This window comes from Rhipicephalus microplus, chromosome 2, assembly GCF_043290135.1.
Source record: "Rhipicephalus microplus isolate Deutch F79 chromosome 2, USDA_Rmic, whole genome shotgun sequence".
Lineage (NCBI taxonomy): Eukaryota > Metazoa > Arthropoda > Arachnida > Ixodida > Ixodidae > Rhipicephalus > Rhipicephalus microplus.
In genome coordinates, this window is record NC_134701.1 from 295327934 (window position 1) to 295343352 (window position 15419).

The 15419-nt window shown below is 45.1% G+C and overlaps 1 protein-coding gene across 1 annotated transcript in view; it reads right to left on the minus strand.

Annotated features, from left to right (window-relative positions):
- The window catches only part of ds (dachsous cadherin-related 1), a 228881-nt gene that overhangs the window by 130575 nt on the left and 82887 nt on the right, over positions 1 to 15419 (minus strand). Inside the window, exons 8-10 of the mRNA XM_075882295.1 lie at positions 14908 to 15310; positions 12694 to 12972; positions 5907 to 6245 (exon numbers count right to left, since the gene is read on the minus strand). Coding sequence (XP_075738410.1) covers positions 5907 to 6245; positions 12694 to 12972; positions 14908 to 15310 — 1021 coding nt within the window. The remainder of the gene's footprint in view (positions 1 to 5906; positions 6246 to 12693; positions 12973 to 14907; positions 15311 to 15419) is intronic.

Here is a 15419-nt window from a genome sequence, read left to right on the forward strand (position 1 = left end):
CTGCTGTAATTGGACTTTCCGTTTACCGGGCACAGGTTCGCCCAAATAAACAGTTAAATCCCAACACGAAGTCTCCCGTCTTCGGCCACGTCACGACCCCGTGACAATATGACCAACTTACGACTTCACCACGGCTTCACAATGAGTGACATCAGGGCCTCTACTCAGCTGTTTACTTTTTCCATGCTTACTGACAATAGGCATATCAGCTGGCGGGCAAGGGAAGCACAAGCTCTCCCCCCCCCCCCCCCGCCCCACACACACTTTTTCGACAGTGGTCACTTTTGGCTGCACGCTGGGGAAACCAACAAGTAAAGTGAAATTTTCCATCGCAACAGTAATCACTCAATTATGTTCTTACGGGAGAGAATGAAAATGTTACAAGGCAATGTTACAAAATAGTGAAATTTTGCCAACATTTCCGCTGTGACAATTTTTTTTGTAGGCTCTTTCCACGGCGGGTCGTCTATGCGATTCTTTCGCATCTTGTGCTGTAGGATTGCAGAGAAGGCAAGCGCTGAGCGGGGGCTCTATAATATTACCACTTGTTCATGTTTTCATTCTGCTGTGACTTCTTGATGCAGTTATGGATGGGAACAAGCAAACTTTTTAAAGACTGATCAAAGCATTTGCTGCTTCCGGAAAATAATTTTCTTCGAAAACGATATATCATCACCGCTGCTATGTCGAAGCTGTTACGAGCCTATGAGTGTGTGACGAATTGTTCTTGATGTTTAGATTTTCCCGTATTGAAACACCAAAATTTGTTTCTGCTTTAGTCTCTGATAAACCTAATCAGCCTTGTTTATGATAACTTGGAGCCTTAGCGGCAGTTTGCAAGGTGGCCATGAATAAAGCAGCGTACTCGTGCTCATTAGGAATCTCAGCTTTTACGCTTGCCCCAGAACTTGACCCACCGGACCAGGGAGAAGGTGAAAGGCAGAGGTATTTAGCACTATGTAGGCTTAGTTAAGAGTCATGCTAGTTGCTTTTCACTCAACTTGAATTTTCTTTTACACCTCAAAATACATTTCGGACAGAAAAGAAGCACACACGTGCAGCGCTGCTTATTTCTTTCTATTCCTCTTTTTATCAGAAAGTATGAGCTCACGGAGATGTATACCCGCACAAACTACTAAACACTGTTACTTTGCAAGTGAAAATCTTTTAATACACTGATAATTCATCTCACAGCTGCTATATGTAGCCACTGCTTATGTGATTGGTAGCTAGCCTACTTGAATTACATTTAGAATAAGATGCTCTCCTCCTTTTTGACGTCATGTAACATGCCAGCGATTTTGTGGCACACTGAAAATTTTAAATGCTGAAGAACCAATCACAAACGATATGCCGTATCAAAAAAAAATTATTCTCTTATTTTTTACGTCGTCATGCATAAGTGGTCATTACGCGAAGGGTCATTTTAGCATCATTTGTTGCCTCGCATAACAAGCTGGTGCTGTGTGCGTGACAAAGACTGTTTACACCAATCATATACACCTAACGACCATTTAGAAAGGAAGCAACAAGGTATAGTTTAACATTATATTCAACCACACTTTGTGCCTTCAAAGGAAAATTTTGTTTACCCCATTTTTAACGACGTATTTATGCGGGTGCCTGGGGGCCCCTCAAAAAATGGTAATACAAATACAATGAGTGTAAACAATGTAGTTCATGATAAGTTAATAACAGCAATATAACAATAGCAATATTATTACTTATTGCACGCACCAGAAACAGTGTTCAGGCTATTAGGAAGCAGGGCAAATTATAATACACACAAGCCTGAATGCATGAGAGAAGGTAATACTGCAAAAAAATATAACAGCAATCGTTCATTGAAAAAACATGGTTGATCCCTCCGTTATGGGGATTGGCCAATAACATGAAAGTGAAACGCACCTTTGCAGGGGTAATTAAATATTTACTGTACACTGATAAAGGAGGGTCGGCCGAATGTATGTTTTGGTGTTTGGTAGCTATAGCCCTGTTCAACATGGACATATACTCATTGATGCTTGGTACATCCATAATAAATTTATTAAGCAAACAATTGTGGTATTTGTAATGTTAACTGCCAAAGCATAATCAGAGAAAGAGTTGTGATAGCAAGATGAGCGTTGCCTATCAAACGCGAAATATGGGCTCAGGGTGCCATTCCTCGGCCTGTTAAAGTGTGATTGAACTTCGTGGTTACTAAGAAAGCGTGTCATGTCACCTCTGTGTATGCGAATTCATATAAAAGTACTCATGTCCATTAAGTTTTCTCTCTTGAGATATATATATATGTATATGTGTGTGTGTGTGCGTGTGTGTGTGTGTGCATATATATATATATATATATATATATATATATATATATATATATATATATATATATATATAAGGGAAAGAAGTGTAAGCCTAAGGGCTGATTTCATGTGTTTTTGACACAATATTAATGAGATCTAACAGACAATAATGCCAAGGAATGTATAGGGGAAGTTATTAGAACACATGGAATGTAGATAAGAAGAAAGAAAAGTGGGTGAAAAAATAACCAGCCGTGAGCAGGAATCGAACCTACGACCCTCAAGTAACGTGTTTGATGCTCTAACCACTGAGCTATAACAGCAGCCTTCCCCTCATCCACTTTTTTGGGGTTTATATGTGAATTTAGAAGTGGGAGTGTCAGTCAGCGCCATCTGTAAGCCAAGCGGCGAGTGTGAAACACCCTTTTATGCGCATGTGTGGCGTCACGTAGCACGTGAACTTATTACGAGCGGGCAGCTGACCAATAGTCCCTCGTATACAACCTAATGACACCAAGACTGCCAGTACGAGACCCTCGTTAATGAATAAGGAAAAGAAGTGTAAATCTAAGGGCTCGTTTTTCGGGTTTTTTATGCAATATTAATGAGATCTAACAGACAATAATGCCAAGCAATGTATAGGGGAAGTTATTAGAACACATGGAATGTAAATAAGAAGAAAGAAAAGTGGGTGAAAAAATAACCAGCTGTGAGCAGGAATCAAACCTATGACCTTCGAATAACGCGTTCAATGCTCTCACCACTGAGCAATCACAGCTGCCTTCCCCTCATCCATTTTTTGGGGGTTTATATATGAATTTAGAAGTGGGAATGTCAGTCAGTGCCATCTGTGCGCCAAGCGGCGAGTGTGAAACACCCTCAAAAACACGAAAAACGAGCCCTTAGGTTTACACTTCTTTCCCTTATTCATTAACGAGGGTCTCGTACTGGCAGACTTGGTGTCATTAGGTTGTATACGAGGGACTATTGGTCAGCTGCCCGCTCGTAATAAGTTCACGTGCTACGTGACGCCACACATGCGCATAGATGGGTATTTCACACTCGCCGCTTGGCTCACAGCTTCCACTTCTAAATTCACATATAAACCCAAAAAAAGTGCATGAGGGGAAGGTCGCTGTGATAGCTCAGTGGTGAGAGCATTGAACGCGTTATTCGAAGGTCGTAGGTTCGATTCCTGCTCACGGCTGGTTATTTTTTCACCCACTTTTCTTTCTTCTTATTTACATTCCATGTGTTCTAATAACTTCCGCTATACATTCCTTGGCGTTATTGTCTGTTAGATCTCATTATATATATATATATATATATATATATATATATATATATATATATATATATATATATACATGAAATAAGGGAAAGAAGTGTATACTTAAGGGCTCGTTTTTCCGTGTTTTAACACAATATTAATGAGATCTAACAGGCAGTAATGTCAAGAAATGTACAGGGGAAGTTATTAGAACCAATGGAATGTAAATAAGAAGAAAGAAAAGTGGATGAAAAAATAACCAGCCGTGAGCAGGAATCGAACCTACGACCTTCGAATAACGCGTTCGATGCTCTAACCACTGAGCTACCACAGCGGCCTACCCTCCATCCACTTTTTTTGGGTTTATATGTGAATTTAGAAGTAGGAGTGACAGTCAGCGCCATCTATAAGCCAAGCGACGAGTGTGAAAACACTCTTTTATGCGCATGTTTGGCGTCACGTAGCACGTGAACTTATTAATCTGCTGTCCGCTCATAATAAGTTCACATTTAGCGGATACCACGCTTCTCGGAAGAATGACGAAATATAGCATAGCGATTGCTTGCCTACAACCCAAAGTTTATTATTAATGCCCTAGTGGGTATCAGGCAATTTCGCTAGCAGCAGTTAAGAAATGAGTGTTTTGAAAAGGCTCTGAAAGGTCGCTCTTCTAGCTTTCGCTGTGACTGTGCTGCGCGTTCCGTGCAGGCCTGGAGCTTTCTTTTTCTTTTTTCAGTTCTCTATTCTGCTGCATTTTTAGAGCTTGTGCACTACAATTTGTGTGTTTTATGTAGTCAGGTTATAGTGAAACTTGACATGCTTAATATTTCACATTATCTGAATTCGAGTAAACAAGTTTCAGAGGTTTCCATAAGAATACTGAGCTAGATCATTTTAAAAGTTTGTTCCTTCTGTATGCTAAAACTGAAATTCTGCATTAGAAATTTTTTCTAGACTAGCACACATTAGTTACACAATGCTTCTTTGCTCTATTGAATTTTGCAATTCATTCGGAACAACATTTGCTATTTTTTAGTGTTTTACGTTCACTGTTGTTGTCTAAGCTTGCAGAAAAATGCATTGTTTTTACAATTGCATGGTCGGCACAAAATTAACCAAATGAGCTATGAAAAAATAAGAGCAGATTTGAAAAGAGGAGCTCAAGTTATATAACTGGTGAAAGCTTCATTGAGCTGTCACAAATATCTGAAAAAAAAATTTTGCAAAGAGCATGTCCCCTTAATAACCCAATAAAGGTCTGTGTCCAGCGCCTGTACGCTGAGTGGGTGAGGTCCAGAGAACCGGACGGCTGAAATCGGCCTCACCAGCTATGATGTGCTGGTGGGTAGTCAAGGGTCGAGCCTGCATTAGTGAGGCGCTTGCTTGCCCTGCATTCAAAACGTGCTCCATTTCGAACGTGCTTTATGGCACTGAGAATGTACTTTGAACATTTCAAAAGAGGGAGGTTCAGAAGAGAGTGCGTCCGACGAAGATGAATGAAGTGTGTCATTAAGCATTTTTTCTTTTTACTTGGGCTATATTCGGGTGAACACTTTTTTTCTCGCGTTTGCTATCCCCAAAATACACCCTGGACTATATGCGGACTTTTACAGTAAGTAACTGCGCATAAAACTAGAAAAGACGGCATGAACAGAAAGTAAAGAGCGCTGTGAGCACTCTTTACCTTTGTCCATGGCATCTTTTTTAGTTTTATGCCCTTTTACTTATGTTAAAATGAACCAACCAGCCCAGCAAGGAACAAACATAAGGTAATGTGAAGGTGCATTACCGATGTTCGTCTCACCACTAGGGGCCCACAAGATGCGACCCGCGATTGCCACGTCCCGCAGGACCCTGTCAGGCAACGACCATCTACGCCAGCTGACACATGCCAAAGACGGTTCTGAATGTTTTTTAGGCGTCCACTTAGCCCTGCCACAGGGCAGCACTGCCAGCACTACCTCACTAACTATGATGATGATTATGATGATGAACCCTGCGCCACGTATCACTAGATGGATCTTAACTCTAAATGCGGCCTGTCTGCGAGACTTGTGTGCACCACAAGGCGCAAACGACTTTAAAGGACAATATAGCATCCCCACAACTTTCGACTGTGGTGCAAGTTTAAACAGCGAAGCTGTTCATGGACGAGGTTTTTTCCAGACTATGGACCTAACGCAGCTCCTTGCAGGAGGGTGTGTACCACACAAGTTGTGCTTCGGTCCACTAGTTATGAATACGTTATTGTAATAGAGCAGAGGGCCTTGCACTCAGGCACAAATTGATACTATTTGCCATTAGTTTAACAGTGAGATGGCACCCTGATGCAAGCTCACCAACATCAAATACGAGCGGCTCGCCCAAGAGACAGAAGGTGGCCCCTGCCGGGTGCGGTGCCAGGGATCCCAGCACAGTGCCTGCGGCTGCTCCTTCGCGCACGTGCAGCCTCCGCATGGACCCCCCAGGAGTGGCCGATCCCGTTGGATGGTGGAGGCCAAGCACGCGCACCAGCAGTGCCAGCCGAGCTTCACGTGGTGGGTGGCCTCGGTCACGTGCCACTACAACCAGCGAGAATTCCTCTTGGCTCTCCCGGTCGAGAACCAGACGTGTGGTCAGCCGGCCCGTGTGTGCATCCACGGAAAAGGCCATGCGCCCATCTCGTTGCTGACCGCTGCCTGTAACGCAAAGCAAACGATTTTACAAATCTAATTAATCCTTCTCGAGTCCTTTTTTTTTAACATTCCCTGACAGTCAATCACTTTACTGCAGATTTAAAATGTACAGCAATGATATTTTGGCATCAGCATCACTCAGAATTTTAAAATGTACAAAAGTATGGTAATATTTGAAAAGCAAGTCTACATGCAGCACCTTGCTGCAGTCTGCATAAGAGCGAAAATTTTCATTCAATGATATTTCCACTTTGCTGTGCATCTGAAGACCTAGAAGGAAACTCAATAAACAAATACCTCACCAGTGTTGGGGATAAAGAACAGCATCGATTCAGCTTCTGCTAGCCCTGCATGGCATTATTGATAACAGTAAAGTTCTGCACTCCTCCATTCAGCAAAGTTTACACTAATTTCTGATCAGGCACCTGCGACACTTTTCTCCAAGAAAGGTTGTGGGGAGAATAGTTAGATTGACAGCTCATCTACTCAATTACTCATTTACTGTCTAGTATCCAAAAGGCAAGAATAAAGTTTGAGCGAAATGTCACCTAATGCCATTTGAATCAAAGCCTTTTTTTACATCTCACATAATGGTCATATCTGAAGTATGTCAGGTGTCAGGTTTCTATAAACATATCAATACTCTTTAAATACACATATACAGTCCAGTATCACAAAGGCAAGCAAAATACAGTTTGAACACTTTAAACAAAAACAAAGAAGAGAGTTTGAACAAAACATCACCTAACATCATTTGGAAGAAAACCTGTCCCATATCTCATATAGGGGTCATATCTACAGTGTGTTAAGCTTCAGGTTTCAAAAAACATATTGCCACGTTCCTTTCCTCAAGTTTTTGTTATCGCCCCATTACACTATGTTCAGTGCAAACTGCTCCTATGGTGTTAGAGAAGTTTCGAGGCTGTAGTAGATCATTTTGTTAAGATTACACCCACTTCGTGAACCTTCCAGATTATTCTGGAACTCACGTCGCTGCTAGCGATAACGCTAGAATGTTCGGTGGCAAGTGTATAAATGCCGACACGCTTCACCGCTTGTCAGTTGATCAACAGCCGACGCTCTGCTCGCCGCTATCAGTGCCAGTGTCTTGCTGTGATCTGACTTTCCTTTCACTTGGCCAGAAGTTCGATAGAAATAAACAGTTTATTATTCGACCTGCAGTGTGCTCCCTTAATCCACATCGCGACCCCGTGGCATCTGGTGGAGGTGCTGCTTCTTCTCTGTACCGGACGCCCCCGTCAAACCATGAACCCAGCCCACGCTGTGAAGGAGACATCGACACCAATCCCGAGCAATGAACAAGCTGCTGGCAACTGGGTCTACCGCCAGAGTACGGGCTCCCACCTGTAAAGACCCGACAAACCACGACCCCACAGCGACAATGACCGCTACTGTGCTACCTGCCCCAATTTTACTCCGGCAACCCAAGGAGCGACCGACATTCCGTGGTACATCCCTCGAAGACCTGGAATCCTAGCTTGAGATATCCTAGCTTGAGATAGCTGGAATCCTAGCTTGAGACCTTGTCGCTGCCTTTAACAACTGAAGCACCGAGCACAAGCTGCGACATGCATATTTTTACCTAGAAGAATCAACAAAAACCTGGGTCGAAAACCGAGAGTCTTCACTCCAAACCTGGGCAAATTTTTGCAGCGCATTCCTGCATACCTTCATAAACGTCGTTCGCAAGAAGATGGCAGCTTCCTTGCTGGAAAGCCGCATGCAACTCCCAAATGAAAAAGTTGCCATCTTCACGGAAGAGATGAGTCAACTATTCCGCCTCGCCGACACTGATATGGACGGAAACAAAAAAAGTTCGGCTGCTCATGCGGGGTGTTAAACAAGAGCTTTTTGCAGAACTTCTCCGCAACCCACCTGCAATGGTCGCCGAGTTCCTCACCGAAGCTACAACTATAGAAAAGGCGCTTTAGATGCGTACAAGGTAGTATGACCGCTGCTCACCAACAACGGACTACGCCAACGTTCTAGCCCCCAGTGCCGATGACATGCGCAAGACGATCCCTGCAGTAGTGCTTGAAGTGCTGCGTAAGATGTTTTGGGAATCGCAGCCTCGATTGGACTCAATCACTGACATTGTTCGTGAAGAAGTCAAGCAAGCGTTGAGAACTTCCGAACCAGCGCAGTTTCATCCGGAAGCTATGAACTACGTTGCTGCAGTGCGTCGAAGCGCTCCCTCACCACGCCCAGGTCAAGACGCTGCATCACAGCAGTTCCACCGTGAGACACCTCCGCCACCAGCACCAACGCCATACCACCCACCTTCAGGCCGGTGCACACACACAGGAAGACAGACCTGTGGCTCGCCCCGATCACCGCCTGCGCATCAAGAATCAGCAGGAGACCGACAGTCCTTGTTACAATCTTCGACGAAGCTTCGTGGAGTATCAGCCCGGGAACCGTGTCTGGGTATGGATGTCGATACGCCGACGCAGACTCAGTGAAAAAACTTCTGCGGCTGTATTTTGGATCATAAAGGGTAATTTGACGTCTTGGCCCACTCAATTACGAGGTTGTCTCCAACAACATCACGAACTCTCAACGACGCCGATTGCGACTTAAAGTCGTCCATGTCGCGCCTCAAGCTGTTTCATGCGCGTTAACAAACTGAAACAGCGTATTTTGTTGTTGTTATTTCTGTATTGTACTTTATTACTTGTATTTTATTGCATTACTTTTTTTATTTTAATCTTCTGTTAAAGCATCGGGATGATGCCGTCAAGGGGGGCAATGCCACGTCCTTTTTCTCTAGTTTTTGCTATCGCCCCATTACACTGTGTTCAGCGCAAACTGTGCCTTAAGTATTATAGAAGCTTCGAGGCTGTATTAGATCGTTTTGTTAAGATTACACCCACTTCGTGAACTTCTGAGTTTATTCTAGAACCTACGTCGTCGCTAGCGATAACGCTAAAATGTTCTATGACAAATCTTTAAATGCCGACACACTTCGCCGCTTTGCCGACGCTCTGCTTGCCGCTATCAGTGCCAGTGTCTTGCTGTAATTTGACTTTCCTTTTACGTGGCCACAGGTTCGGTCCAAATACATCGAACTCTCAATTGAGGAAACTTCAAGGGACCCAAGGAAATAGTTCACTTAACTGAAAGTTCACTGAACTGAATATTCACTAAAATATGGAACCGCATGGGCACAGCAGCCATTAGAGTCGAAAGTGTGAAATGCAATTTTGAAAAGAAATCTGCGATTTTCATTTGCACTGGTGCCCTTAAAACACAAGAAGAGACGAAGTTTTTCAGGGAGTGTAGGTTTTTGTGCAGTGCCTCTGGCACAGCTTGTTGCTGAGACACGAAGTCTCGCAACTTTCTAACATACTCTACTGCCTCGGCTAAAGTTACAGGATTTGAACCAACCTCAGTCGTTACGACTTCCACGTGGCACTCTTCTTTAGGTTCCGCAAACACTCGAAACAATTTCTAAATCAGATACTTCTGCACAAGTGACAAGCAAGATCCCTCTCACACTGCCCATAGTCCTCAAATGAAGCACCACTGTAAACGTCCAGCTGTTGAGAGACCTCTGTCCACATTCCAGTGTCAATAACCGCCCCGTTCTCTTCCTCCTCCTCACTGATTTTGTCGCGCTCTTCTTGCTCATTTGCATCCTGCATGAGAGAAAGGCCGGATTTGTGCCAGCAGTTTCTAATTGTAGCCTGTGACACTGACCACCAGGAGCCTGTCACCATCTCGGCCGCCTGCCTGACATTGATGGGCTCATTGTTCCCAATCTTTATATTAATTAAAATCCGCTGCACGAGCCGCCATCAGTACTCAACCTTCAAGTTCTGTATGATGCCCAATGCGAGCCGTTGAAGCATGGCAGAGCAATTTGGCGGGAGGTATTCGACACGCACATTGTTCAAATGGAGATCGACAAGATGTGCGGAGCAACTGTCTACAATCAAAAGAATCTTTCTTTCTGCCTTTCTCATTTCTTCATTGATGTTCAGCAGTCACTCACTGAAGAGATTCCTGGTCATCCATGCTTTGTTGCTGCTTTTATACCTGAATAGAAGTGAAGGAAAACGTTTAAAACATTGCTGTTTCGCGTATTTTCCTACCACTAAGGGCTTGAGCCTGTGGCTGCCACTGGCGTTGCAGCACAACAGCACAGTGATCTTTGCTTTCGATTGATTCCCGCCTTTGTAACTGTCATTTTTGAATGCCATTGTCTTCTTTGGAAGAACCTGATAAAACATACCAGTTTCATCGGCATTGTAAATGTCATCGGGTGAATATCCACTAATGATATTGCGCAGTTTTCATCCCTCCAGGTTCTCATCGCTTCATGGTCGGCATCCTTGCTTTCGCCACAAATCGTTTTCCACGCGATCTCATGCCTATCCCGAAATCGGGTAAGCCATCTGCTACTTGATTTGAAGCCACAAACGTCCAAAAGCAGAGCTAATTCCTTTGCTTTGCATTGTATTATCGAGCTGGACACGGGTATGTTTTGGGATTTTAGGTCACAAAGCCATACCACAACAACATCATCCACTGCCTCGAAATGTCCCGTGCACAGTCGTTTCCTGGTAAGATTGAACGAAGTTTCTCCTTCGAGCTTCGATTTTTGCTTGACTATCATTGACAGTGCCGATGGTGCAACTCCGTATTCCTTCGCAACGTTCACTTGCCTTTGCTCGCTGTCAAGACTCTGCTTGTCTGACAGAGTCAGCCGCATGCATTTCGTCGAACTCATTACGAAAGTGGGCGCATGGCGCGTGAAATGCACTGTTGTTTCCTGAAATGAAGATGGCGCCGACGGATCCCGATGAAACAGACAAAAAGAGAAAGGGCGCTAGTGGCGCTGGCAAACTGATGCACACGTGACTCGCTTTCGTCACTCGCACGGCCGCTTTGTCTCGGCAGCGCTGCATGCACAAGTGATGTCGCGCCACCGTCGAAGGATGGGCGATTTAGTGGCGGCTCGCATCGGCTATACCAGTGCTGCAGTGCACAAAAATTCGTAAAATTGATTTTAAAAATGAGCCTGGGACCGCAGATCATGTTCGTTCAACTGAAAAAATCACTACTTTGAAATTCGTTTAACTGAAAGATTTTTACATAGAATGCATAGGAAAATCACCGGGGATTCTAAGAGTTCGCTATCTCAAATATTTGTTAAACCGACGTTCGTACAAGTAAGAGTTTCCTGTAAATAGTTTATTATTCGACCTGCAGTCTGCTCCCTTCGTCCACATCACGACCTCGTGACAATATTGATACTGATCTCTAGAGTGACAAAAAAAAAAAGTCGAGTTTTTGTTCTACAGTGATGTTTCAACACACAATGAATGCTGTAGGGGGTTCGTTTTATGTATGGCTGACGCAAAAGCCTAGTTAATGTTTCAGCCGCACACAGTCGTCCCCTATCGGTAGCTAGTCTCATTTCAGCTACACGAGTTTGGGCGAATAAGGCAACAGGCTAGGTCAACAACACTTTATTGCTAGGCATTAGCAATAGCGTGCAAATGTCGCGAGGAGATACTCCAAAAACTAGAGTAGACGCTTACTCCTTGGTCGTTGCCGCCCTCGGCTCGTAGAGGGTTGCGGGTTCGACCTCCTTCGTGCCTGGCCGGTGTTAGAGAGAGCGTGTGGCCGTCCGCACGCTAGTTTTGTCCACTGACTCGGTTTCTCTCTCCCTGACGAGAGTAATACCTTTCGCTGAGGGAAGGGACACTCGTTTTGCGCGCCCGGAAAGGGGAAATCGCGAGCGCCGGCTGTGGGGGTGTTCCCGCAACTAGGCTTTCGCGCTGCCGTAAAAAGGAAAAGGAGGCTGGGCGCACGTGCTCCCCCACAATGAATAGGGTGCCTCAGGAGATCAATCCTTGAGACCAGTCCTATCTCTCTAGCTTACCAGATAGATATGTGGGGTTTAACGTCCCAAAACCACCATATGATTATGAGAGATGCCGTAGTGGAGTACTCCGAATTTCAAACACCTGGGGTTCTTTAGCGTGCACCCAAATCTGAGCACACGGGCGTACAACATTTCCGCCTCCATCGGAAATGCACCCGCCGCAGCCGGGATTCGATCCCACGACCCACAACGGGGCTCTCTAGCTTACCAAATGAAGGCATTGCAATAAGCAAGAAAATAAGGGGAATACCATTTCGCATAGTACCAAAAGTTAAATCCTCGTGAGGGCACAAGCTACTAGCAAAAGATACAGCCCACAGGCTCCATCTGACATGGGCCAACAATGATGATGAGGATAGTTTTATTTCTAACAACACATACAACTCATAAGTTCTTACAGAGCAATTTTTTTTGTATAAAATATAAATATAGATGAGTATGCTAAGTTAGAAGCAGATGGGCCATCCAAGTTGATAAAGGCAAAGGAGCAAAAGGTTGACAATTCGCTTTGGATCAAAACAAGAGAAAGATACAAACCTGGAACAATCTCATAGATGACTTGGCCATTGGGTCCCTCATCGGCATCCACAGCACGCACCTGCACAAGCTCACTGCCGACTGGCTGGTGCTCACGCACATTTAGTAAGCGGTCCAAAGGTTCTACAAAAACTGGTGCATTGTCATTCTCATCGACCACAGAAATCCGCAGCCGCGCGGTGCTCGAAAGGGTTGGTGTGCCCTGGTCTTGCACTCGCACCAGCAACTCATAGCTGGCCTGGACTTCACGATCGAGGGTGGCCAGGCTGTGCACATCCCCTACACAGAAACACACACAGCTAATGTATTAGACGTAGGTACTATCTTGCACTCAGTGCCCTGCCCTCAGTGATTGTTCACCGAGTTAGCCGGGACTAGAAAAACTTTTTATAGCAAAACTGTAAGTGCAATGATTTCAACATCTTTATGACAGTTTTCTGAATGAATAAATGAACTTTATTTATCTGTGGTTACAGGAAAGGGGGAAATCGGACAAAGGGTGGTGGGAAGGAACTACTTGAAGTAGTCCTTCAACCCTTTCAGCTCACTGCAGAAGGGTCTCTTGAATGTCGGGCCTCGAGCTGTGTCAGGCTGCTCCCATTCCTCCTCATTAGAAATTAGGCATTTCAGAAGAAGGAGAAGAGGGTGCTTAGGGCAGTGCCACATGAGTCTGCTGTGGAAGAGGTGCAGAATTGACAAGAGGGAGAACAATACGGATGAGTGCGGTGGTGTAGGTAAGGGGAAGGAAAGGTGCAAGTCTGCAGCTGTCACCACAGAATTTCACCTTAGCGCGAATATTTGGGCATGAGTGGCGGGAATGTTAAGCTTTTCTCATTGGCAGTGGTGTCAAATGTCATGGAATGAAGTAAAGCTATCCCACGCCGTGAACGGCACCTCCTCCGTAGCAAGTTGCGACACATTGGGCATTCGTCAGGCCCTGACACGAGCCACCTCATTTCCGGCAAGACCGGCATTTGTGAGACTCCATATAGTGCTACAATTGTGTCAGTTGTCGCTGAACATCTTGTATCGCTGATAAATCCCAGGTTTCAGCACCAAAAATGTTACAAAAATGGGTTCTTTTAAATTGAATTTTATATTACATACAAGATGTTTATTTACACTATTTACAACTGCTTTGGAGAGCCGAGCATCAATGTTGGTTTGTGAAAGGTCTCTGTCACTGCCTCTTCGGCCACTGAGTCACCCCCTTAGCCGCGCCGTCTGGTTTTGCAAGTGGCAGTCTTTGTCCAGTCAATTATTCTGTTCTTTGAACGCTGGAGTGCAATTTTGCCAGCCCTTCCGAGGGGAATCCCTAAGTTTTGGTGAAAGACCCCACAAATGTTCGAGAGAACAGGAAGACCTTCAACATAGTCAAAGCGAAAACTAAAAAAATGTACATGTACAAAACACTTATAACAAATGTCGACAGAAACTTGCAAATAGTCCCTTAGATTGAGCCATTTCACGCTATAGCTTCAGGAATATAAATTTTTTGTGATTCCAGTCTGTGTTATAGAGCAGAAAGTTTTTGGTTTGTTTTTGCCGCCTATTGAATGTGGAGGTGCTGACACCCTCTGTAAAGTTGTTTGCGGGGCGTGGCGCACGTGTCTCGCACAGAAGCCGCAACTTGGGTTACAACTATCGAGGCGGTAGGTGGCGTGCTCTTGAGCTTTTATCGCCACCATCATCATCATAGTTGGATGGGTAGCGCAGGCGGTGACCCCTGGTGGCAAGCTTTAGTGGCGGCAAGAGAGAATTGAGCGAGTCTCTTTCGCTGGTGGCGTTTGCCGCGAACGGTTGTCTCCAGCGGCGGGTCTGCCGTGGACGGCACCGCAGGTCGTCTGTGGTGGGCCCACATGGTGAGTCAGGTGTTGCGACACCGCCTTGTTTGTCATGTTGAGTGTTGTTTAATATTGTGTAATGACGTCTTAGCATGTTGATCACGAGTGATGTTTTTGTAATTCGGCTGACGACATCATAGTTTTAAATCAGTTAAATAAATGTGTTTGGCTTGGTTTGTCCCGATCGTGTCTACTGTGTCTGTTCACTCCAAGAGTGTGGCGTGGCTCTCGCTATATCGAGACACCACATGGAGTATATAGTCACAAATGTGGCCCCCTTGCACAATTGGCGTGGTAAATCTTCTTTTACATAGCTATCTGTCTTGCCCAAGGGTATGTAATTACACTAACTACATAATACAGCACTCACCAGTAACTGGGTCAACCTTAAAGCTGCTGCCGTTAGAGTGCAGCAGGCTGTAGCGAAGCACAGCATTGCTGCCAGCGTCTTGGTCCCGAGCCTGCAGTTGACCAACCAGGTGGCCGGCTGGCAGATTTTCTGGCACAGCAAGCTCCAAGGAAGTGGCGCTGAATTCGGGGGCATTGTCATTTGCGTCGAGGACATGCACTTCCACGCTAGCTGTGGCTGACATGGCAGGGCTGCCATTGTCGACAACTACCACCGAGAGCCAGTGCAGATCGCAGGCTTCCCGGTCCAAGGGTTCACGGATGTACAGCAGTCCACTGTTTGGGAAGATGCCAAACTCTCCACTGGCTGTGAGCCGAAAAGAGAGCCGAGCATTGTTGCCTGTGTCCCGATCTGTGGCACTCACCTGCAGCACCAACCATGCCTTCATTAAAGGAGTGGTGACACCAAATTTTGACACAATTTGACTGCTGCACCACACAGGCAAAGAAGTGCCATCTGTGCGATATCAGCCA